This window comes from Carya illinoinensis, chromosome 5 (assembly GCF_018687715.1).
Source record: "Carya illinoinensis cultivar Pawnee chromosome 5, C.illinoinensisPawnee_v1, whole genome shotgun sequence".
In the NCBI taxonomy this organism is placed as follows: domain Eukaryota; kingdom Viridiplantae; phylum Streptophyta; class Magnoliopsida; order Fagales; family Juglandaceae; genus Carya; species Carya illinoinensis.
The window spans coordinates 8,943,842-8,968,554 of NC_056756.1; the positions used below are offsets into that span (position 1 = coordinate 8,943,842).

At 35.9% G+C, this 24,713-nt stretch overlaps 4 protein-coding genes and 1 long non-coding RNA gene across 16 annotated transcripts; 4 read left to right on the forward strand and 1 right to left on the reverse strand.

Moving 5' to 3' along the window:
* Positions 1–560: 560 nt before the first annotated feature.
* Positions 561–5,534, forward strand: LOC122311360 (peptidyl-prolyl cis-trans isomerase CYP21-1-like). 2 transcript variants are annotated; one of them, XM_043125909.1, is made up of 7 exons: positions 561–860; positions 1,945–2,023; positions 3,806–3,853; positions 4,024–4,047; positions 4,147–4,233; positions 4,438–4,513; positions 5,042–5,534. In XM_043125909.1, the coding sequence occupies exons 1-7, from the start codon at positions 744–746 to the stop codon at positions 5,202–5,204; spliced, it is 594 nt and encodes a 197-aa protein (XP_042981843.1). In that variant the 5' UTR covers positions 561–743; the 3' UTR covers positions 5,205–5,534. The 2 variants fall into 2 exon arrangements, with proteins under 2 accessions (XP_042981843.1, XP_042981842.1); XM_043125908.1 differs by having other exon boundaries at positions 563–860; positions 4,147–4,329.
* On the reverse strand, positions 5,518–7,517 carry LOC122311361 (protein HIGH ARSENIC CONTENT 1, mitochondrial). Its single transcript, XM_043125910.1, has 6 exons — positions 7,318–7,517; positions 7,047–7,124; positions 6,863–6,936; positions 6,537–6,607; positions 6,022–6,075; positions 5,518–5,845 (listed from the first exon to the last, which is right to left on the reverse strand). The coding sequence occupies exons 1-6, from the start codon at positions 7,332–7,334 to the stop codon at positions 5,729–5,731; spliced, it is 411 nt and encodes a 136-aa protein (XP_042981844.1). The 5' UTR covers positions 7,335–7,517; the 3' UTR covers positions 5,518–5,728.
* Positions 7,518–9,190: 1,673 nt separating this feature from the next.
* Positions 9,191–12,692, forward strand: LOC122309786 (CTL-like protein DDB_G0274487). Its single transcript, XM_043123441.1, has 3 exons — positions 9,191–10,438; positions 11,201–11,546; positions 12,268–12,692. Exons 1-3 carry the CDS (start codon positions 9,381–9,383, stop codon positions 12,523–12,525), a joined length of 1,662 nt encoding a protein of 553 aa, XP_042979375.1. The 5' UTR covers positions 9,191–9,380; the 3' UTR covers positions 12,526–12,692.
* A 381-nt stretch (positions 12,693–13,073) lies between these two features.
* Positions 13,074–18,385, forward strand: LOC122309788. Of its 11 annotated transcripts, none has more exons than XR_006242524.1 (8): positions 13,330–13,789; positions 14,767–14,851; positions 15,965–16,147; positions 16,244–16,404; positions 16,494–16,578; positions 17,097–17,200; positions 17,289–17,352; positions 17,520–18,385. It is a non-coding gene; the product is annotated as an uncharacterized LOC122309788 (long non-coding RNA). The 11 variants fall into 11 exon arrangements; XR_006242525.1 differs by having other exon boundaries at positions 16,259–16,404; XR_006242521.1 differs by lacking the exons at positions 16,244–16,404; positions 16,494–16,578 and adding an exon at positions 13,074–13,323 and having other exon boundaries at positions 13,492–13,789.
* Positions 18,386–19,933: 1,548 nt separating this feature from the next.
* On the forward strand, positions 19,934–21,596 carry LOC122309787 (actin-depolymerizing factor 5-like). Its single transcript, XM_043123442.1, has 3 exons — positions 19,934–20,087; positions 20,205–20,464; positions 21,262–21,596. Exons 1-3 carry the CDS (start codon positions 19,980–19,982, stop codon positions 21,410–21,412), a joined length of 519 nt encoding a protein of 172 aa, XP_042979376.1. The 5' UTR covers positions 19,934–19,979; the 3' UTR covers positions 21,413–21,596.
* Positions 21,597–24,713: the final 3,117 nt, after the last annotated feature.

Here is a 24,713-nt window from a genome sequence, read left to right on the forward strand (position 1 = left end):
GTAAGGTTCTTTTGTTTCTCTTATCGTCGGTATTCACAGATCAGAGGGAGATGGTAGATCATGTTTGGGATCTGTTTTCACTTTTATGTTAGGAACGTTCGTTCATCCATTCAGTTAGATCACATTTGGGATCTGATCTCTTTTTTTGGGGCATCCATTCGTCGATTCAAAGGGAGAGGGAGACAAATGTTTGGGGCAACATTCGTTGATTCGAAGGGAGAGGGAAAGAAAGAATGAGAGGGAGAGAGAATAAGAGCAAATCACCTGTATGTAGGTTCAACTCTAAATTTGGTGAGATGCTACGTGGCTCTTTCTGATTCGTTGGTGTGAAAACAAAAATGGTACCGTCCGGTTGAGAGCTTCTCTCTCTACAGAATGAATGTTGAAAAGAATTGTGAATAATAATAAAAAAATAGATAAAAATTAATAATAAATAATAATAAAAAATATTGAAAATTATTCTAGAACGGACGGATAATATTCTCAACCGTCACGCATAATATTTATTTTTAATTTTTTTTTTCAAGTTTACTTTTCTTAAGTTTATTATAGCTTTTTTATACTGACAGGACAGTGGTGCATTTTGGTCCTTGTAGGCAGAGAGAGAGAGAGAGAGAGAGCGCACGCGAGAGCGAGTGGTGTCTGTGTTATCTTACATGGAGGATCACGAAACCAGTGGGTATAGTCGTTGATCCGAGACACACTGAGAGAACTCAGAGAAGGATAAAGGGGGTGCAAAAACGATGTGTCGAACGATATCGGTTTTGGTCCAGCCACGGTGCCTCCTCCTCTACCTCGTCCTCTTTTTTTTCCTCATCTTAGCGTTCTCGAAGCCCAAGACCAAAACCAAGACCAAGCAGGTACGCTTGTTCTTGTTTGCTTACCAACTCATCTCTTTTCGTCTGTGTAGATCTGATTGTGGGAGTGGGATTGAGTATTGAACTGTATCTGCTGCGAAACTGACCTGGGATTGGATTTGTCATGATGGGTTGTTGTTTGGTTGTGGTTTATGTTACCTGAATGTATGGATGAAGTGGTTTCGACTTTCCGTTATGGGTTTGAGGAGGAGTGGGAGGCACCCAAACTTATTTAGTGTTGTAATCTCACATGTGAATGCATTTTTCATTTAACATTTCAATATACTCGAAAGTAATGCGAAGGGCGTTTGGGTTAAGGTGGAATATGTGGGTTAGAGGATTTCAAGACTTAGGTTTGGTAAAAATGGGTAGAATATAGTTGAATCGCGAAAGATTGAGGGTAAGTATGGGGTAATTGCTAAGAATTATTAAAAGTAGTAGTTTCTGATCAACTTGACAATTTACAAAATGTACGGAAGGAAGAGTTCGTCATAGACTTCAATTGTTTCTGTGGCATTGCCATAATGCACTACAACTTGAAATCAGGGCGAGAAAGAGTCTATTTCGTTTGGGTAATGTCATGAGAAGATGCATTGCTGAGGCATTCAATGAGGATTCTGGTAGGATTATAATTTTCATCAGAACCGTTGGACCTACTTTCTTTTCAAAGATTTGGTGTTATATCGTTCTATACGGAGAGTGATAAATGGATTTGTGAAATATGGTTCCTAGTTATCCGTGTACATAAGACTGGAATGAGGTTAAGGGTGATTGGTTAAAAAGGGCCAGATTATAACTTCGTGGTCTATTTTTGTAGCTACTACCTCCTGATGAGGTCCCGGGAGTCTGTCACTTTTGGGAAAAAAAAAAAAACTTTTCACATCTGGTAACTCATCTATGAGGAGTAGCGACTTTACCTGTCTACTTGAGCATAAAAAAAATTATTTTTGCTACACTTTTGACATTATTTTCTCATGCCTTTTGTTACCTTTTGATATGTGGATTCCTTGGGTGACTGCTATGTACCATTATCGTTGTCTAATGGCAATATTAATAAATGTATTAAATTGCTTCCTATAATGTGTAGGTTGAAGAGAAAGCAGAAGAGGTGCCTGAAATTACCCACAGAGTTTACTTGGATGTTAATATTGATAAACAGCGTCAAGGTACAGCTTTCACATTAAAGCTGTGATTTTAACTGTAGCAACAAGGACATGGCTGCTCTTGATTATACATCTACAGATGGATATGTCCTTCTTAGTTCATCATAACTGAAAGTAAAGGAGCAATAGCATTATTTTGTTAATAGGCTTGCAAATGAACCGAATCGAGTTGAATTCAAGCAAGGGTACTCAAGCTCAATTGACATATTTACTCGCTTGAACTCGGCTCGAATTTGAATAAAACTCGAATATCCTTGCTTGAACTCGGTTTGTTAACCATTAATGTTGTTCGAATTCGACTCGAGTTTGACTAAAAATAAACAAACAACTCAAGGTCAAGCTACTCGAGCTCGAACTCGATTTTTTATTTTGAAATTTCTAATCTTATCTTTTGATTAATAAAAAACTTTTAAATTTTACAAAAAAAAAAAAACTCAAACCATTTAACTATTCAACCTAATAATTTTGATTCAAAGTTCTTATGGTATAACTTTTTTTTTTTTTTCTAAAAATAACTTATAGTTATAAATTAAAAGAATAATACACAAGATAAATGTAATAAACTAAACTATCTAATACATAAAGATAAGATAATAAATCAATAGTTGTAGTTGTATGATATATTATTATACAAATTATCCTATGCACATTTTGGGAACATAACATATCTATATTAAATAAGGTAAACTATAAATAAATTAATAATATATAATTAAGTATAAAATATAACTAAAATGTAATATATATAACACACATGTATATAAAACATATTACGAGCTTCAAATGCTCAAACAAGTCAAGCCAAGCTTATACGAGTTTTGTTCACGAGTCTAAACTGAGACGAGCTGAGTTTATACGAGTTTTGCTTGTTTAATATTCGAACCTATATAAGTGTTTACGAACATCTCATTTATTAAATGAACCGCGTTCAAATCGAGTATACACGAGCCGAGCTCGAGCTGTTCACAAGTTTCTCTGTTCATTTGTAGCCCTAGTTGTTAATAAAGTTCAATCCCAATTCATCACTCCTCCTTAACCTCTTGTGTTACTTTTGTGTACATATGATTGTGGTAATGAAAACACTCCGTTGGAGTCTTCCATGATACTGTGCTGCAAAATCTTCGTCTTCATTTTTTTTTTCATTTTTATGAATTTTCCTCAAATTTTTCTTTTTCTTTTTCTTTTCCCCCTCGAGTCTTCCAGTGATCAATTGCCAATCACATGTGCTTTATTTGGCATTTGAATCAAAATACTGATGGCTTATGATTGATTCTTAAGAGTCTTTCTAAATGGTACTTCCAAGGACATGGTCTATTATTTGGTGGTCTGGAGACCACAAAAGAGGCTTAGGTATGTGCAATAGAATAAATCTACACAGCAGCCTCACACTTTTTCACACCATTAAAAAATGTAAATTTACTATTTTATCCTCTATTATTTTACACTGGTGTGTTGGGTGTGGGGCTGCTATGTAGCAGTGCTCATGTACAATATTCCTAACGGATATCAGTGCACAGCTTCATTTGGGCATAATGAAGTAATTTACAATCTCAGTTCTTTCAAAACTGGGACTTGCTGCTTTTATCGTTAAAATCTAAATTTTGGAAATATGATAACTTTTATGCTGCTGGACCAATCCAAGTTCTCACAATAAGCTATTAGATGGAAAAGATCTGTCGTCTAAACCCTAAACTCTAGTGTTGGAAATTATATAATACCCCAATGTATTATCTTTCTTTTGCCTTTTATATGTTCAACTGCCAATCTACTTATGTATTATTACAGGTAGAATCGTGATTGGATTATATGGCCAAGTTGTACCAAAAACCGTTGGTATGTTCTCGAGCTTGTGTCTAATCTGGTACATCCTGTATTTTAGTTGCCTAAATCATCTCAACTAGTGGCCAATTCGTAAATTGTATTAATTATTTTTTACCCTTTACATGCTATGACATGTTAATTGAATTGCCTAATGCTCGATTTCTTGCCTTTTCTTTTGGCAGAAAACTTTAGGGCTTTGTGCACAGGTACTTGGGGTATTCTTACTTATGTTATGTGGTAGTGAACCTGATGGTTGCTGTTGTTCTTGGTTTATGATTATACCAACTTGCTCACCTTTAATGTAGGGGAGAAAGGTAAGGGTGCCAGTGGAAAGAAGCTCTACTACAAAGGAACACCATTTCATCGTATAGTCTCTGGGTTCATGATTCAAGGTGGGGATATCATTTATGGTGATGGTAGGGGGTATGAATCTATATATGGTGTCACCTTTGCAGATGAGAATTTCAAGATAAAACATTCACATGCAGGTTTTTAACTTCAAAACCTTTTAGTGGTTGGGCTGTAATAGTTTATGTATGACTTGTGGCTGGTTTGTTCTTACCATCCTTTCTCTGAAATGATGTTTATTGTTGTAGGCGTTGTTTCCATGGTAAATTCCGGGCCTAATTCAAATGGCGCTCAATTTTTTATCACTACGGTTAAAACGAGCTGGTAAGCTATTATCTAGGTTTTGCTGTGTTGAATATTAAGAAAAATGTAGAAATCCTAAACAGTTTTTGGTTTCAGAAACAGCTTTTTTTAAATCCTTTCTGATAGTCATGCATATATATTTTCTAGGACCATCCAAAACTCACTTTGTTTTTTCTGGATTAACAATATTACCATCTAGATCTAATTGTTTCTGCGGGTTTTGTTGTTTGATGAAACTGGGGGCAGCTGTGGTTGCCAAAAGTGAGTCTTCATATTAGATAGACAATCTTCTTAATATATCAACTCCAGCAAAACAAATTATATAACATATTCTATAATATAAATAAGATATATACAATCTAGAGAGGAATAGTAAAAAAAGCTTAAGATCTTAGAGATATTAGGTAGTTGCAACAAACAGGGAAGTGAAAAAACAGGAATGAGATCTAAAAGATCTTTTTCCTCACTGGGTCTGTGACTGATAATGCATATCATACGCCCAAAGCAGATTCATGCATATAATGTGTGCTTTTATACATGTGCATCCAGGTTGGATGGGGAACATGTTGTCTTTGGCAAGGTTATTCAAGGCATGGACATTGTGTTTGCAATTGAAGGTGGGGCGGGAACCTACAGTGGGAAGCCTAGAAAGAAGGTTGTAATTGCTGAGTCTGGAGAGATACCCAAGAGCAAGTGGGATGAGGAAAGTTAAGTCCCCTCTCTTCAGGAACAAAAGCGAGTTTTTCTGTTTCAAGTTTGCAAACTTGGTTCACATATATCATTCACATTCTCTTCCCCTTGTAACATCCATGAAATTTGCCTGGTCCTCCCAGATCCGATAGCCTTAGGTCCTCTTGGAAAATATTGTATTAGGCAACTCTTGTTAACATAGCATGCTTGTTGTAGAGGAATCAAGAACTGAACTTGTTTCCATTTTACTCTGTACATCAGACTGCTGTTTTGAATTGGTTTGAAAGCAACTGTATATAGAAATGTTTTACATGCCAACGAAAGAGAAGCAGAAGGAAAGAATATTTTGGAATCTTTATTCTCCAAGACAGGAACCGGATCTTATTATACAGTAAAAATCTGCATACAATCATTCTAAATCGTCCCAACTTCATTCTTTTCCCCTCTTGTTTTCCTACAACTTTTCCAGATCCATTATACTTGGTCGGTTAATCACAGATTCACACCTAGGTTTTGACTTCAGCACACTATCATATAATAACCCTTTCAAGGGCGGAACTTGCAAGCCGTTTTGAGCTCCTCTGCTGGTTTGTCACCGCCGGCAAGGCCACTGTCCACCCATGCTGAATAACCCCCTCCCATATTGGTCACATGCTCGTAGCCCTGCAGCCGCCGAATTTTTATGTTGCATTTTGTTCAGTTTTTTCTTTAAACGATAAACATAAAGAGTTAAACTAAATAGCTAGCCTATTTGGCTTTCAAAAGAATTCAAAGTTACCCACTTGCACAAGAATTTAAAACTATAATTTTAGCACCAAAGAGCTTTGAAACAAACTTACAGCCTTAAGAAGATCAACACTAGCACGCAGTGATCTGCCTCCGCTATTGCAACCCTTCATAACAGTAAGAAAACTAATAGTTAAAAACCTATATTGGGGGGGTGTTCCTTGAGTTTCCCTCCTAATTAGCCTCAACCAGGTCTTGTATTTTCTATGTTGTCATCTTTTATTGTATATTAATGCGACGTATTTTATTTTATGTATATATATATATATATATAATCATGCTACTTGTATAAACACATCATTTACTGAGAACAAGAATATTCATAAAAAAAATTCAAAACACATTTTTATATTCTAATTGATATTTCAGACTTCTATATTAATGTGTTAGTGTGTCAATAAACAGACTTGCAAATAGAATTTTTGTTTTTGTTTTTCTTTTTTAAAAAAAAAAAAAAACTTATTCAAACTATGAACATATTCACATGAATCACATCATATATACCACATCCCACCCGCTTGGAAAATAATGAACAAAAAAGAAAAAAAAAGGGCAAGGAATAGGTTACCACGACTAAATGATCATCCTTCTGGCAAATGTCCTCTACTTGTGCGAGAAAGTGGGGGTTTTTAACTCTACCTGTTTATCCATAGCACCAAGAAGCTCAAGCAATGTAATTAAAATATTGGAAGAGAAATAGTCTCATGGTATGCAGAAAATCTGGGTGCAATGATTTTGCCTGACTTTCAAGTTCACAGCTGCTAAAGTTTAAGAAATTTTTTCAAGTAGCCTTTCTAATATCTATGCTGTTTTAAGGTCGAGGCGATATTTTTCTGCATATAAAACTGGACAGTATGAACATTGAATACTGTGATGAACAAAATTCAGTATTACCTTGTTGGGTGATGAACATGTAAGGGACATTCAGTGCCTTTTCTATGTGGCTCTTGTTGAACTCCTCGACCGTCCTGTCAGAATTATATTAATATGCTTCGACACGTTATTATCGTAAATCCTTATCAAACATTGTATGCCATTTTTGCATCTTATGATGTCAAAATGATGATGATAATCCCACCTCACATCTAAATAATTGTGACCTGAACCCAGAAGATCTTTGGCCGCATGCACATCTACAGTCGCAACATCTTCAGGCCTACAAAAGATAAACAAGACAAGCCTAACTCAAGACTTTCACAAGCTTACAACCAAAGTTTGTCCTGTTGCTATTTTAAAGGAATATGGGAACTTCGGATTGTTATCATCGGCCATTATTGAAAAGAATATTTGAAGAGGAGTAAAAAAAACATAGAAAAGAGAAGAAAGAATCGACATGGTGAGAATCTTACCCCTTGGTGGCATCCATGAGTGCTTTTGAACAAAAGGGCAGGTTTCCTCTCCAAGAACTGTGCAAGGTCTCAGGCTTTCAAGGAATACATTTTCAAGGAATATAAAGATGATCCCTTGGTGATAGTAGGTTATACAGAATGAACCTGAGAAAAAGCCCATTTTTAAACAAGTTGGAGAGCATAATCATTTTATATACAAGTTTTAGTTTTTTAGCAATATAATTGGATCATTGAACCTTGACAAATGTACATTATATGGAAGCAATGATCAAGATCTGATAAGGGTTGACTCTGAAAAGTCGTAATTTTTTATTTATTTTTTTATTTTTTTCCTGCGTGTGTAATGGGTACCACAATCTAACAAATCCATATCTTTCTAGGATAACCCAGTTCTTCCAGATCACCTGCATCTGTTGTTGTAATTGATCAGTGAAAATTCTGTTTGTGATATATGCATTTTACTCGCAAAATGAAATGCCAAAGAAAAAAAAAAGAAAGGGATCCAGTACTACCATATTCATGGTAATCCCTTCTTAGTTTCTATTCCCGTCGATTATCCATTTAAATGATACTTTCTATTTTGCGATGCAAAGTCATGATATGATCTAATCTGGGCTTGACTTTCAAATGTCCAAAGATATATTCCTAAATAGGCTATAAGCTTAACATTGGATCCTAAGGTGTAGCTAGCCCACTATCCCTTCTGCTGACTATGGGCCCTCACACATTCCTACGAGTAGAGCCTCGAACTGTCTTTCCTATCGTACACGGACCTTCAATTGTGCATTTCAAATATGCACGTAAGTGTAAATGATTTTTTTTAAACATTCTTAATTATTAAAATAAAAAAATATAAATTTATCGATAATCATTAAGAAACAAAAATTAAAAAAAAGAAATAAAATATACGATTTAAGAATTATACTATTATTTTTCCTTTCAATTACTGTATATCTAGAATAGATGTGTTTTAAGAAAATAATACGAGAAGAAGACTGTAAGTAATTATTCTTTAAAAATTGGACAAGAGGGATTCAAACAGTAGTAAATTATAGACATTTTCTCAAGTTGGGTTTAAGCTATAGCATCGATCCCTGTTCTAATAAGAAAATTTAATAAATTCTCAAAATGGTTAATACTAATAGTTTAAAGTGAATCTATATTCAAACTCAAATCCAAAATCTAGTCAATGCTAAATCATTTGAAAGTAACCTAAAGAACATTGCACCACCACACTTGATGGTTTGGTCAGGGACAGGAAGAAACTCATCCAAATTGCATATAGGGAGGGGGTCGTGTACCTTCCTATAGCAATAAAAAGAGGGAGTAAAACTTATCGGTGGATCGAAAAAACAATGGAGGTTGATTCTACAATTATCATTCGTGGACCGACCGACCAAACTAACACATAATCATGTGTGATTCCAAAAGCCCCCACCGCAATCTGCATGTTGATACGCTATGGTTTTTATTTTTTTGAAAAAGCTGTCATGATGAGGTTGGAATGTGCGTCTGAGTTGGGATTTTGACTTGCCCTTTTGTTTGAGCATACTATTACTCTAAAAGCGCATTATGCACACAGCCTTTGTTATTGGGCTGCACAATACAATTAAACAATGAAATTGGTGCAGCTCGGTTATTGATGCCCCAACATCCAACTCAGATTCCCTTTGGATCAAAAGCTCACATCAAAACTGCTAAAACAATGATTATTAATTGTTAAAAAGAAACGTCTTCTTAATAACTTGTGTTTTTGGTGCAGCCTTTTGAATCATTCCGATTTGCATATATATTTTGTTTCATACATCAATCTGAGAATGAACGTTTGATTAATTTTGGATAGACTTTTGAGACCCACAAAATGATTCTCATACACATAAAATCGCCAAACCAACAAAGCCTTGGTGCTTTTTGGTCTGATCCAGAAATCAGAGTTGCTATGCTGTACAGTTGCACGCACCAAGCGCCAAACCCAACTAAGCTTTCATCTTCTCTTGCTACTCACTCGCATATATAGGTCAAACACACAGCAGCGTTGCTTCCTATGATCATCTGTGTGTGTAATGGGTAGCGTAGAGGAACCCGAAAAACCCATATCTCTCTACGATTCTTCCTCCTCTCCCACCCGTCCTCTCCTCTCCAAACACCCCTTTCCTTCTTCTTCTCCTCCTCCTCCTCCTCTACTCGACGAAAAACCAATAGAACCGGAACCGGACCCGACACAGTTCCTTCAGATTTCCTACAACTACGGGCCCAGGCCCTTCAAGGACCTCCCTTTCCTCCTCCTCTTTCTCCTCTTCGTCCTCTCCACCTTTGCCTTCGGCATCTTCTCCATCTTCCACAGCAACACCTACTACTACGACCTCTCCTCCTTCTCTTACGATTCCAACTCCACCTCTTGTATCGAAAGCTCACTCTCAGAGACACACCCCAATTGGTTTCGCTTGTATTCATTTTTATCTTCCAGTATATTGGAAAGTTTGATATGGAGCCTCGTGGTTACCTTCATTTTGAGCATACCCATTTGCTTGCTTTTGCTTCTGTTACTCAAACATTACACCAAACAAATCGTCTACGCGTCCCTTCCTTTCTTTATTGTCATCCCCATCTTCTTAAACGTCTACTGGTTCGTCGCCTGCACGGTTAGCTCCTCTTGCAGTGACGCGTTCCCTTTGGCCTATCGGATTCTGGTCCTTGTTTTCGTCTTCCTGGTCATAGGCGTGATTGTCTGGATCTTCGTGGTCCACTGGCACCGAATCGAGCTTACCGTGAGCATAATTGGGGTTGCCTCGGACGCGCTGTGGAATAACCTGGGCTTGGTTTGGGTCCTACCGTGTTTGACACTCGGGTTAGTGGTCTATTACGTGCCGATTGTGGTTTTCTTGGTGTTTGCGAGGCAGAATGGGAAGATTGTGCCGAGGGAAACCAGTGGAGAGTACACTTGTGTATGGAAGCAAGATGGTTGGGTGCCCGCGTACTATGCGCTGGCGATACTTGCGATGTTCTGGTCCGCGGCGGTCATGGTGGAAGTGCAGGTTTATGTGATTAGTGGGACTGTTTCGCAGTGGTATTTCTCCAAGGAGGATGAGACACCTAGGCGAAGTATAAGAAGTTCTTTGAGGTGAAATTCCATCGTTATATCATTCTCTGTTTGGCCGAAATATTTCTTTTCTTATAATTAGTCTTTTGTGGCGTGACTGCATTTCTATACGCTGAGATATTCTGTGGTTAGATTCGTATTATACCTGAGGGGGGAATGAAATTAGAAGATCAGTTGTTGGAGACTGGGATTGTTGTTCAGAATATGGTGTCAGTAAACACAAATACTGCGTGGTGGTGGTGAATCGTGATCTAAAAAATGGATGAGCTAGAAACAAGTTTAATATGGAGATCATTTCCTCAGAGAAGGCATAGCTTCCTAATTCTCTTAATTTTGAAGATGTCCAGCTCGGGCCTTTGAGATGTAGAATTTTGGAATTTCATTATGTCTATTGCAGATTAAGTCAGCGATTTTTTGGTCTTAACTATGCACTTCTAGCTCAATCAGTCAATCAATCTCCATTTATTAATCATTTCGTTTATCATGTGGTCAATCAAGTGCTTTCATATATGGTAATAAGTTTATGTAATCACTTTTTGAAAACAGGCATTGCTTCTCATGTCATTCGTTTTTTCCCCTCATTTCTAGTTGTATGACCAAATCTTTCAGCACGTTTCCAGGTCTGCTAGTGCAAGGAAAAGTTAAAAAAGGATGCCAAAAAAGAAAAAAAAAATGAAGAAGAAAGAATTAACTATACCTTGATGAATGTTTTCCAAATCAGAGAAATCTCAACAGTGATTGATATGGTTTCCTTTCTCATATTTTTGTCGCAAACATTTGCAGAAATGCATTTGGCCCCTCCTTGGGCACAATATGTTTATCTGGTCTACTTATTGGTGTTGTGCGAGTGGTGCGTGCTACTGTTGATACCGCAAGACAAGAAGACGTTCCAGGGATAGTGAACCTTATACTACGTTGCTGTGCCAATGTTTTCCTGTCAGCAATTGATTTTCTTAACAAGTTTACTATCAATTTCGTGGCAATAACTGGGGAAACTTACTGCACATCTGCGAGAATGACATATGAGCTTCTAAAACGGAATCTTCTGTCAGCTGTATTTGTTGAGACCATCTCCACCCGTCTATTGGCTGGAATTGTTTTTGTCCTCTCAGCAATATATGCAATTGTGGTACGTAGTCTTACCAACTCCCTAATCTTTTCTCTTGCCCTTAATTGCTGGTTCAAGTAGATTTTCAATCTTTTTATTATTATTATTATTTTATAACTGGATCTCGATAATATGAGGAAGCTATCTCTGTTTTGCACTTGTTGCATCTTAACAGGCCAGGTTACCCTGCATATATCTCCAGTTCTTTTACTCATATGTCTCCTTAGCACTTTGATGACAATAATCATTTCAAGTGTAACCTTCTCTTTTGGTGTATGTGTGTCTGGCCCATAAAAAAGACAAGAGACTGACAAAAATGGAATCAAACCAGGCCGCACCTGCGTGAGGGGTGGTTGCTGGCTACTGTTGGTGTAGAGTTTGGTATTTTCCTATACTGTACCTTGGATTTCAAAGTAGAGTATTTTTGTATCAGCATACCTTTATAACTAGTATGCATAGAATATAATCAGAAAGACGACAGTTACACTGCCACTCTACCTTACCAAAATATGGCTAGGTTGAGTTGCCAACATCTGACGCTAGTAATTTGAGATGCTTCCAGTATCATCAGACCAACATGGATGGTTTCTTTTCCCTTTGTTATTCTTTGTAACTCACTGCACTTTTACATTTGTTTGAACTTTGAAGCCTGTTTTTGTTTTTGTTTTTGTTTTTTTGTTTTTTAACTTTTTGCCCCCCTTTCTGCTTCTAATGTTTGAGGTTAATGGATGTGCATAAGCAGGTCTGTGCTATACTAAAGGCTGTGAGCCATCTCAAGGCGGAAGCATACTATGTGGCTGCTCTGGCTTGGGTGCTACTAATTGTGGTGCTGAGCTTCTTTGTTCATGTGCTGGAGAATGTGATTGATACCGTGTATGTTTGTTATGCCATGGACAGGGACAGCGGAGATGTTTGTAAACGGGAGGTTCACGAAGTTTATGTTCAACTACCCATTAGTAGAAACCATAGACAATCACTTGCCCCAACTCTGGTTGTATAAACGACCCCCTGAATTTAGGTTACCTGTCGTGCTTGATCAGTCATTTGTTGTGTAATTAATTAAGTTATAAACATTCCAGTCGGCAAAATTGTGCCATACCCTCCAGTGTTACCTTATACAATTTTGAGATTTCTTCAATAAAGAGGTGGATTTTTATTTTCAGGTAACAACTTGAACAGTGAAATCCATGGATTTGTGCTATTTAACAGGCGTTCGAGCTGGGCATTTGCATTTCACTCAGATTCTTTAAGGATGAAACATATGTTCCATCCTCGAGCACTCTTAAGGTTCATGTTTAATACGCATGGGACTATGAGATCTAAAAATGAGACGAAATAAGACATTTGTACTCTTGTTCTAATAATCTTCTGATACGATGAATTATCCATGGCAAGAGCTTCTTGGGACAATGTTATTAGTTTAACAAGTGAGAAAGTTATATCATTTTCTGTAAATAAATATGCTTTACGGCGTAATATGTCAGCAAAATATATATATTAAACAAAAAAAAAACAGACATTTATAAGATTGTTTGAAGATTTATTTAGTCGGATTACGCGCCACTGGGAAACAAAGGTGGCCTTCAAGAAATCATTTTGCAATTCTAGTTAAAACGACAAATCTTAAACTTGTTGGGGGCGGCTTTTTTAGCCCCCTAAAAGAAGAATAGTGGCCTTGATGGCTGAAGGTACCGTCCACGTGCAGCGTCGATAACAAAGCGAGCTCTGCTCTGTCTCCGACTCTCGTCTCTCTCTACTTGTCCACTTGCACACAAGTTCGCCGGCGAAGGTCCTTGAGGTTAGCCTTGAGAAAATCCCTTCAACTCCTCCTTCTTCCTCAACCCAAGTCCCAAAAAAAAAAAAAAAAAAAAAAACAAGAAAATTCAGAGAAAATTATTGTTTATGTCAGATCATGTGTTTGCAATGGTTAAACCTGTCTTTACATTTCTTTTTTGATTAAAACGAGGTGACAATGATATACATGGATAATTCAGAATGGATGCAGAACGGCGATTACTCTCCGTCCCGTTTCCAAGCCCAATCCGACTCTGTCAATCTCGTTTCTGGTGCAAAACCTCCCATCGCACGCGCACTTAGATTTAATAGGTGAAATCACCGTTTGTGTCAAAACTTAAACTGATGGGAAGCCGTAGATTACTCTAATCCGGAAAATACAGTGGGGATTTTGACAATGGCGGGCATAGGGGTTCGTGTATTGGCCACTCCCACCTCTGATCTTGGCAAGATTTTGGCTTGCATGCATGGTATTCTATTCCTACGTCCTCTATGAGTCCATGATTGGTTTTCTTCGTTTTGGGTTTGGTAATAGAATGAGATATTTTTGTGGCGTCAATAGAATCTGATATACACTAGTTATGGGATTTAGTATGATCAAAGTTCGTGACATTATCTGGGATTTGCCTGTTGAGGCAAATTTAGATTTTGAGCTCGTTAAATGCGAGTAAGAAATATTTAGTATTGTTTGCGTGCATGTCGATGTTTCGATATGCTCTGTGATTGGTTTTTTCATCTGGACTAGGATATTTTTTGAGTATTTTTTTGGGGACGTATAATTGCAGAATTTGTGTGGTGAAAAATTATGGGACAATATCGGGATTGACTGTTGATGCAAAATTAAGAACAATTACATTTAAAAACGTTTGTCATAACTGATTAGTTATTGGTTTAGTGTGAGACCGATTTCAAGCATGGAATTTTGATGTGTGCTGGTTATTCATAGTTAGATCATAAAATTGAGCGTGGAGGATCTGTCCTTTGGTATTAGAAGGTAATAAACTGTCCAAATTTCAGTTTCTAAAGATAGCATGTTTAGAACGAGTTATAGATATTCAATAGCTTGCTACTATGTTTAATACTTGCAAGGGAACACTCAGTTTTAAATTATGACTCTGGTTTCAGACATTATAGATTAGATGGGGAAAAGTTTTTGTTCTTGCAGTGTCAGATACTTGATGACCCATCAGAAGACACTTGTTTATTTCCCCTCTTTTTTCTTTTCGAGCAGACCTTGGTTATATTGGATTCTGCAGAACATTGTGAACGCAAAGCGGTGATAAATTAATCAATTGAAAGGCTTCCAGCTGCTTTTCTGCTTTTATCATGTTGAAGTGCATCATTCTATCTTTTATAAATTTTGACTTCCTTTTGTGTAGGTCCTGAAATTGTTTTTGGTTGTTGGTTTTTTTTTTTTTTTTTGGGGGGGGGGGGGGGGGGGACATAGCTGCTGGAGTCCTGGTAGCTCAGTTGGTTCTTAAGCATTGCCAAAACAAGCATCGGCAATAGAGGATTATTGTTTTTGCTAGAAGGTAAATAGTGGAGCTTTGAGTGTTTGCTCATTCTTATTTATGAATTTAACCCTTTCCTTTCTGACCCATATTCAGTCCACTCAAATATGACAAGAAAGTGTTGGAGATGAATGGAAAGAAATTGAAAAGGAATAGTGTAGCTCTTGATATCATTGTCTTTGGTGAAGAGGATAATGGGAAGCCCGAGAAGTTGGGAGCCCTTCCTGCTGCTGTTAACAATAATGACGGCAGTTATATAGTTCATGTTCCTCCTGGTCCAAATGCCTTCTCTGATGTGCTTACTAGATGTGATCTTGTTTTGTTTTAACTTTTTGCATCACATTTTAGTTTTTAGCCTCATGATTGGAATAACCTAGAATTATGGACTGAAGTTTTAATATTACAATATATTATTAAAAAAACATATTGAGAATGGAAAATGATTTAAGAAGCCAAAGGCAATGCATACCAGAATAAATAAAGTTTGCGAAGTCATTTTGAAGAACAATGGCATCAACAGAAAGGAAGAAACAAAGAAGAAAGAATGGGAGTGGAAAGGGGTAGTAGGAGTCTGAACAATCTGCCCCACAGTTGCCAAGTCCAATGTGTGACTTTATTACTCCACCAATTTTAATTTGCAGCAAATTGTATAGATGAGGGTATAAATTTCTGTTTCTGTTCTTCCTTTGCACACTTGTTGTTCTTAATTTGGGTAATATTACTCAAAGAACAAAGCTCAGTGTTTCATGTATGACTTAGATGGTAGTACACCTGTTTTCACTGGAGATGGGGAAGGAACAGGTGGATTTGGTGTAGCTGGTGGTGCTCCCAGTTTTGATTTTGGTGTTGATCCCATCTAGATCCTGAGCTAGCTCTTGCCCTTAGAGTTTATTTAGAAGAGGAGAGACGGCGAGGCAAGAAGCTGCTGCAAAAAGAGCTATTGAAGAATCTTCTAGAATAGAAAGGTCTTTATGAAAGTATTCGACTAGAAGTAGCTCTATTGAAAGAAGGAAAATCGGAATTGGTTAATATAAATAGGCTGGACAAGCGCTTTCAGTCCTTTCCCTTTCCCTTTCTATCTCTCTAGATGGCGGGCCTTACTAATTGAAAGGTCAAATTGATTGTGTCATGTAGGAAGAAGAAGGGAGAGGAATCATCATCCAGTGCAGAATATGCAACCATGACAGAATGTGTTAACATTACACTCCCTAAAGAAAACAAGGAAACTGTTGATGAGATGATCAGTGTCTTCATTTCAACTTCTGCCTTTGCCATTTGTGTGTGTCTGTGTGAACCAAGAAAAGTTACCGATGCATGGTTGGTATCACTCTCAACTTCCATCTGAACACATGCATGTTTTATGGACTTGTTTGCTTGGATGTTATTTGTGATCATCAGGTAATACAAAGATAGTTTAATATGACTTAGCTTTGACAAATGACATGGTGATGGGATGATGAGAATCCCTTGCTAGAGCAGACTCTTACTATGTCTGAATATCTCTGGATCTGAGCACTCCATGGGTGATGCTGAGATGACAGAGGCAATTATTGATGATCAGGAGATGGCCTTAGGTAATTGCATTTATTTAGGGTGGTGTATTGAGGTTTCGTTCTTTCTTTCTTTCATTTTTCACATGTGGAACATTTCTGTGTTTTCTCAGTAGTTTGAAAGGAACTTGACCATATCATCCTCTGGTTCTTCGAAGACTTGGGTTGATATTCCAAGTTTGCTCCCCTTTAGTTTTGGTAAAGCACTCTCTACATTATGCACACATGCAATTGACTGTGAAGACATAAAAGTGATTGTCCACTGTCTATCACACAACTTTTTTATATTCCTTTTATATCTGAGACTTGCATGGATTGCTGCATTCTAAGAATTATGTACAAAATTACAAATACTAGTCTAAGACACTTGACTGCACCCAAAAAATGAAGCAATACTCTCTTTTTCTTTTCTTTTTTTCTAGTTGTATGCTTGCAAATATTAAGAGGTGCATTAATGGTCTTGCTTGCTGTTGTAGTTTTCATCTTAACTCAGGCTTAAATAACTTTGAAGTTGACGTTAATATTTACCAAAAAGGCAAGGTGGTGTGTAGGACTAAGAACACTAGTCAAGCTAGTTTTCTTTTTTTGATCCAGTTGATTTGGCATTTGACTTTATGAGGTTTTGAACCTTGACAGAGATCCTGTTATGAATTTAGTTATTTACTATTAAACTATTCATTTGAACTGATCAATTACCCTAATTTTGCTGCATGCAGCTCCTGAAATGTCCTTGCAGGAAAATGTGAAGGCAAAATTGACCCAGTCTCTTGAAAGCAAGGTGTTGGAGGATTAGGCTTTTGTGTCATCTATCCCTTCTTCAGTATGTTTACTTGAGCCCGTGCCGACGAACTTATAGAATAGTCAGTTCTGCATATGCTACCATTTTCCTGACAGTATTTATCTTACAGCTACTTGGAGTTGACCCCAATGATCCTTCAGTACGAGAAATGCGGGCATCTTTGGAAGTATGAGGTGAGTTTATAAAACTTTACACGATAAAACCTGCATGGGTGACTAAATATACCTGTTTTTGTTTTCATGTCACCAAGAGTCAACATGTGTTTACTGTATAAATTTTATGTTTTTTTTTTTTTTTTCAACTCATTTTTAATTGTTGTGGTTACCAGGCACAACAAAAGAAGGATGAAAATGAGCAACCAAACGTGGACAAGTAAAGATGAAAATGGTTACTGCTGCTGACTCTGTGAAGGCAAGATTAATCTCTGATCCGAATTCTAAGTCTTAGGAGTGAGCGATGCCTTGTTTGTTTTTAACATTAATAGTTTATCTTACATGCATTCTTTTCCGGACCTCTCTCTCTCTCTCTCTCTCTCCAAAAAAAAAAAAAAAAAAAGGCTTTTAAAAAAAAAAATCAATAAGGGATGATGGCTGTTTTTTTTATTCATGAATTAATGGTTTTAGTTGGTCCACTATCTTATTAGTTAGGACTAATTTCGCAATCCAACCTATGTGATAAGGCAATGCTTCGAGGTTTTGGCTCCGTTTAGTGTTGGTTTGCCAGTCAATATATGCACAACGGTTAGCCCTGATCAGTCGCCTGTGACTCATGCTGCCTACCGCGTACGTGAGGTACCAAAGACTGTGAAGTCAAGAGGAATCCCATGCAGTAAAGCACCCACAGAAATATTTGGCTGATTGTCGATGTGAGATGCTGTCTTCTTAATACAGCTAATCAGAAAAGGCTGATACAATCTACTATCAAGCTCGCAGGATACTCCAAATGCGCGATTAAGTTGCCACTCTAAAATCTGGTTGACTAAACTGCACCAAAAACATTTTGATGCTTATCACCTATTCCAATTTGCCCCCAAAATAAAGAAAATGATGCTCGATGAATATTGCTGCAAGTCAGAGTCAGATTATCTCAATCATCCATTCCTTAGGAAAGAATAATACTCAACTATTAGGGCGGGCCAGTTTGCCTATCATGTAATATCAATTATGGTACTCAGAAATGCATCTTTTTCAACTTTATGTGGATCAATCTGCACTACCAATATGAGTAATTCCATTAGAAAGAAGCTAGGAGCTACCGGCGGGATTCTGGGTTTTGATCCCAGAGCAATGTACAAATCATCCATGACAACAATTTCTAGTCACCGTTTTTGTGCGTATTCTAAACTCCGATTATGGAAACAAATGAGCCATGCCAACAAGGTGTGGGCCTAATTGAGCATTTTGTCAAGGGGCTAGCCACCGCACATGAGGGACATGACTCTCCATGTACATTCTCTTTCTTGCTATTATGATGGAATTTAGCGTTTGTGATCTCTCTCTCACTTACTCATGTCCAACCACTCATCTTTATCTTCAACAATGGTTAGCTATCTGCTCATTATTTTATGGAATAAGTGTTGGGATGTTACCCCTATCTACTACAGTTTCTCAGACAAATTTGTTGGAAATCTCAACCTTATAGGAGAATGAAATCTAGAAAGTTATATCTGCTTTAGATTATTTTTGGGTATTAAAATAAATAAAGATAAACGAAGATGGGAAAAGAACCTGAATGGGCCTAATTAATGGTGATTGGTGGCACATTCATTGACTCGTTTTTACCGAGAAGCTTTTCCTTTCTTTAATCTTTTACTCCCTCATCCTCCTTTCTCCTTTGCTTTTACGCAAAGACTTTTGAGGAACACAAAGATATAGAAGTGGAGAGATGTGGGTGTGCGATCCGAGATGGGACCACCGTATGAGATTTTAGCTTGTATACACGTCAAAAATGGTGTTTTTTCGATCGAGGAGGTGAATCAATGATGCGCCCATTTTTCTTTTCTTTTCTTGCAGTACTGTCATTGTTTTACTTCCTACTCTTCTGCATACCATCACTTTCTTTCCCCACCTTACAATGCTCATTTCCTATTCTCACTTTATATTATACACTCATTAAAAGATGGTTCAAAACCAGCGATAACAGTCCTTGGCGTGTAGATTTTTGCCATGAATCTCATTGTCAATTGCATCACTTTCTTTCAATATTTTAACTTGTTGGCAACACGAACATCTATGATTTATATAGGTGCATGTCGTCTTTTTTAAGAAGGCGACGGTATTTAAATTTTATTAATATACTCTATTTTTATGAAGCAAGAATGTCTTCTACATTAAAAGACTTTTGACGTGGCATGCATATCCATCATATCCATTTTAATTTATTATAAGATATTTAAATTCAAAGGGACAATCATAAATACAATGGAATGTACATACATTAAGCCAATTCATTTACAGTTTCCATTTCCTTACTTCGGTAAATTCACTGAAAACTACAAGGACAAACCAAATGATCTACTGAAACGAGGACAACTTAAGTCTGTGTTTGGGTATTGAGAGTACTCTCAACACTTCTTACTACTATTTATTACTTTATTATTACTTTCCACTTACTTTTATTACTATTTATTATTTTTTACCTATTTTTTATTACTATTTATTATTTTATTATTATTTTTCACCTACTTTTTATTACTATTCACAACTCTTCTCAACACTCAAACTCACCTTAGTCATTGACATCAGCTATACACATCCTTAGATCTAGTATATGGTCAAACTTGTAATATAAACGAATATCGATGTCATTTCAAAGTTCCAATCTTTATATAAGAAGACTTGAGTACCGCACCCTTAACATCAGACCACCTTTAACCACAATATTCACCATGGCGATGGCATTCAAGATGGTATAATCTCTTGTTTACACTTTTTTCTTTCATTCTTTTTGCCAATGAAAAGGTTTTCATGAGAATATGTTTTAGCTGATAATTTGTTGTTGCTGTCTGGGTATATGATAATGGCAGGCGACGACTGGAATGTGGGTGACTGAGGAGTGCAAGAGCTCGTTCATGGAGATGAAATGGAAGAAGGTGCATAGGTTCATAGTGTTCAAGATCGATGAGGGGTCAAGGCTGGTCACCGTCGACAAGGTTGGCGGCCCCGGTGAAGGCTATGATGAGCTTGCTGCATCCTTGCCAGACGATGATTGCCGATATGCCGTGTTTGATTTCGACTTTGTCACGGTTGATAACTGCCGGAAGAGCAAGATCTTCTTCATAGCATGGTCCGTCTCCTGATTTTTATTTTTCTATATGATCAATGCTCTGGATCACAGTACTTGTTATATATAAATATTTAATCTAAGTTTACTTTATTTCTATTCGTTTAAATAAAAAATAAAAAAAACATAGAGTAAGTATGGAAACGTCGGCACGGAATCTTGATTGCTACATTTATAAGCAAAATATATGGTACAACCAACCCACCAGCCTGCCAAACTAGTACGTTTTTTTAATCATTGTACTTAAAATTATGAGATTAATATGATAAATTAGTGGAATCCTAGGAATTGTACTGGCGGCCTTTGGCATATATCAATTATGATATAATTTTTATTAGATATCTCCTAATTGCTTTAGGTAATTTCCCATTATTAGGTATTTTATACTAAAAGAAAAGAAAAATTAAAAAAAAAAAAGAACACCTTTTTATTGTGCAGGGTTAATGAAATAAAGTTACGTACATGAATTGAGTCTTACAATAATTATTGAGCATTTGATATTATCTAAAAAATCATACTAACTGCAAATATTGTAGTACAATGTCCAATAAATATTGTCTATTTCATATCTCTATCTCTACTTAGACTCTTAAAGTTTAGCAAAATCTATCTCACTCCAAACCAATTAAAAGAACAATTTCTCCTTCACTTCTCTTGTGTTATTTTTCTTTATTATTATAATTTTTGCATAAAAGGATGAAACAGTATACAAGTTTGCAACCACTGGATTTGAATGAAACGATTTGCATTAGAAGAAATTGCTAATGAATCATGACTTATTTTTTGGGGGGGTTTTTCAGGTCACCAACAGCATCAAGAATAAGAGCAAAAATGCTGTATGCAACTTCCAAAGATGGGCTGAGGAGAGTGCTGGATGGCATCCACTATGAAGTCCAAGCAACCGACCCAACCGAGATGGGGTTTGATGTCATCAAGGACAGGGCCAAATAGATGATGCCCAAATTTTTGTGGCATCTTTGCTTTTTATATATTTAATAACTCCAACCATATGATCACGAGCCTTGTTACTTTCTCGATAATTGGGACTAATGTAACCTCATCCTCTAATTTGTAATAATATTTAGTATGTCTTCGTGTGTTATTTATTTAATGACAAAAGCACCTTTTGATGCCATCCCTTTTATAATTGAAAGGTCAAATAGGCGAATCAATGTGACATTTGAATGCTAAATGGGCCTCATGCATCGGCTTTTACTACCACTAGTAGGATCCCTTGTCAAAACAGTCACGATTGTGATGGGACAATTAACCTGATAAGTACGTAAAAACGTCTGGCTTTGACTTGGTCAAACATTTATTATATAAAATAATAAATTTTATTATATATAATTAATTTTACGTAATTTTTATACGTTTTATTAATCATTAAAATGATTATTTTATATTTAAAAATTAAAATAACCTATCAAATTAATAAAAGAAAAAATATTGAAAGCAGCCACTATTCACTATTATACACTACACATCCTATAAAAAATATCTATATATTCTATAAAAAACATCTTTATATCCTATAAAAACTTATAAATATGTGGTGTGTAACATTAATAGTAACTGCTTCCTAATAAATTTTTTAATAAAATATATAAAAAAATATGAAAAAATGACTATATATAAAATTTTTATAAAATAATTACATGAACTCGAGCCTACTACTGTCTTAGACTTAACTCCAAATTGTAATCTTCGTTTCCAATTTTCGTAGAACCAGTTGAATTCCACTTTACTCACGTTCATGTGCATGACCTAGCTCCATTCTCAACCGTTGGATCATTTAGAAAGCCCTAGTAACTGGAGCCTTTGAATTGAAACAAAGAGAACAGAAAATGTAATAAATTGGATATGATTTAAGGTATAATTACACGAGCCCTTTTGACTTGAGTAGTCAAGCATGTCAGTTTAAGTTGATCAATTATGTTGCAATAATCGTTTACATGTGTTATAGTATTATTTGATGTACCATGTGGAATTCAACCTCTCGCGATCAACATGAGGTGAGGTGTAGATGTTGTCTTTATAACATCCTAATAAGAAATGCCTAACTGATAGAAGAATTTTATAAAAGTAAATCATAAATATTTGACGGGATTTGACGATGAAATACGTGAGATTATAAAATTTCTTTAAATGTAAAGTAGATTTAATATATCATTATAAAATTATATTAATATATGAGTTTATTTTTATAAAATCTATTTATAGATGTAATGATTTTTTATATTGATTCTATATTACTTAGGATAGGTTTCGATAGTAAGATGAGAATTATTTGTATTAGATGAAAGTTTAAAATATTATATTTTAAAACTATTATTGTTTTGAGATTTGAGTTTCTTATATTTTATGTAGAAATTTAAAACATTTGTAATGTTGAAATAAGAATTTTGTGTCTCATCCCACTTACCACACCTTCCCTTAATCATGTATGAAACAAGATTATTTTTAAGTATTTTAACTTCTCCCACTCCCACGTTTCTCCTCTAACATTAGTTGATACAAAGGTACTCAAAGTTGTGCAGTGTGAGCAAAAATCTCAGATTGTATTTAATTATTGAACTAAACTTAACTCATCTTAATTAGAGGTGAAAGTTTAAACTGAAAAATTGGAGAACTGGACTGGACCAAACCGGTTGGCTCAGTTTTGAATCGGTCAAGTCCGGAGTCAGTTCTAACGTTTTAAAAATCGGTTAAATTCAATCTAGAATCTATTCTTGACTTTTTTCACCGGACTAGTTTTTAAAATATATATATATATATAATTTTTAATATTATATAAAATATTATATATATGTATATATAACTTTTATATATAATATATAATTATATATGAAATTTTTATATATACTATATATAATTATATATGAAATAATATTACATTATAATTTATAACATAAAATTTTAAACTTAAATATATATAGAATTTTTATATACACTTGATTAAAATCAGAAAAGCTCATCAAACCGAATTGGAAGTACTGGTTTAGGAGAGTAACCGGTCCGGGATCGGTTTTTGAAAATGTAAAATCAGTGTATACCGATTCGGTTTTAAAATTTGTATAAAACCGGACCGGTTACACCCTAATCTTATTTCATCTCAAATAAATTATTGATAAGACTACTACTTTTTTAATTTTCCATTAAAAAAAAAAAAGTTAAACTCATCATCTCAACTTCAAAAATTTAAACTTATCTCAATAGAATTCACAAAAATTTATTATTTACAACTCATTAACTCAACTCATTTTAACATTCCAACATAATAGTATTTTGAGATGAGTTTAATATAACTTTATTAAATGAAAAAAAAAAAAAAAAAAAAAAACCTTTGTTAATGAGAATAAGTAACAAGACGAAGATTGGATGTGTGATGGGGCCAACCAAGAATAATAACATAATGTTTCAGCACCTAACTCTTATGCACAACATCATTCATGCCTATCACAGGGGCACTACTGCTGTCGATCTATCTATCTATTTATCTTTATCATGTCCTATTTTTCAGGCAGTTAGCCTGTCCTGCACTACTCCCTACTCATAATTAATAATGTCCTAGCTATCTATATATATATATATAGGGAATTAATTCGATGATGTAACGGCCCCGGGTCCTCTGTTTTGGCTGGATCAAATTCTCATATCAATAATCTTGTATCTGTCTCTTCTTTCACTGCTCAAGGGAAAACCACAGAGCTACAACCAACCAATGCGAACATGATACACCTAATTCAGATATACATAGCCGAGAGAGAGGGGGAGAGAATCCTAACTGTTTACCTTCAATGATGCACCCCACATGCATGGACAGCGAATTAAATAGCAGTGTGCCATTTAATTAGATAAAATGGGCTGGGATTTATTTGTTGTCCTCAGATTGTGACTGATTCTGTTCGATGATTGAAAATTACTTCTGCCTAATTAACCCACCCATCGGGAATCCGATTCTAGTAATATTTGATGTGTTTGTTTGTCATATAATCCATCCACCACAGACCTTTGCCGATGCTATTAGGCTTGGGCTCTTGTAAGCTAGCCACATCCAGTCACAAGGGTCCACTAAACCTGGCCCAGTCGGTGTACGTATACTTCCATGAACCATCTAATTCAACATCTTTTTAACGACCATTACCACCTTATAAATTCATTAATTTCGGCTATAATCACGCAATTTAAGTTTGACTAATTCCATATGTTTACAGAAATTATTGTCCGTCTCCAACCGCAGACACGTATC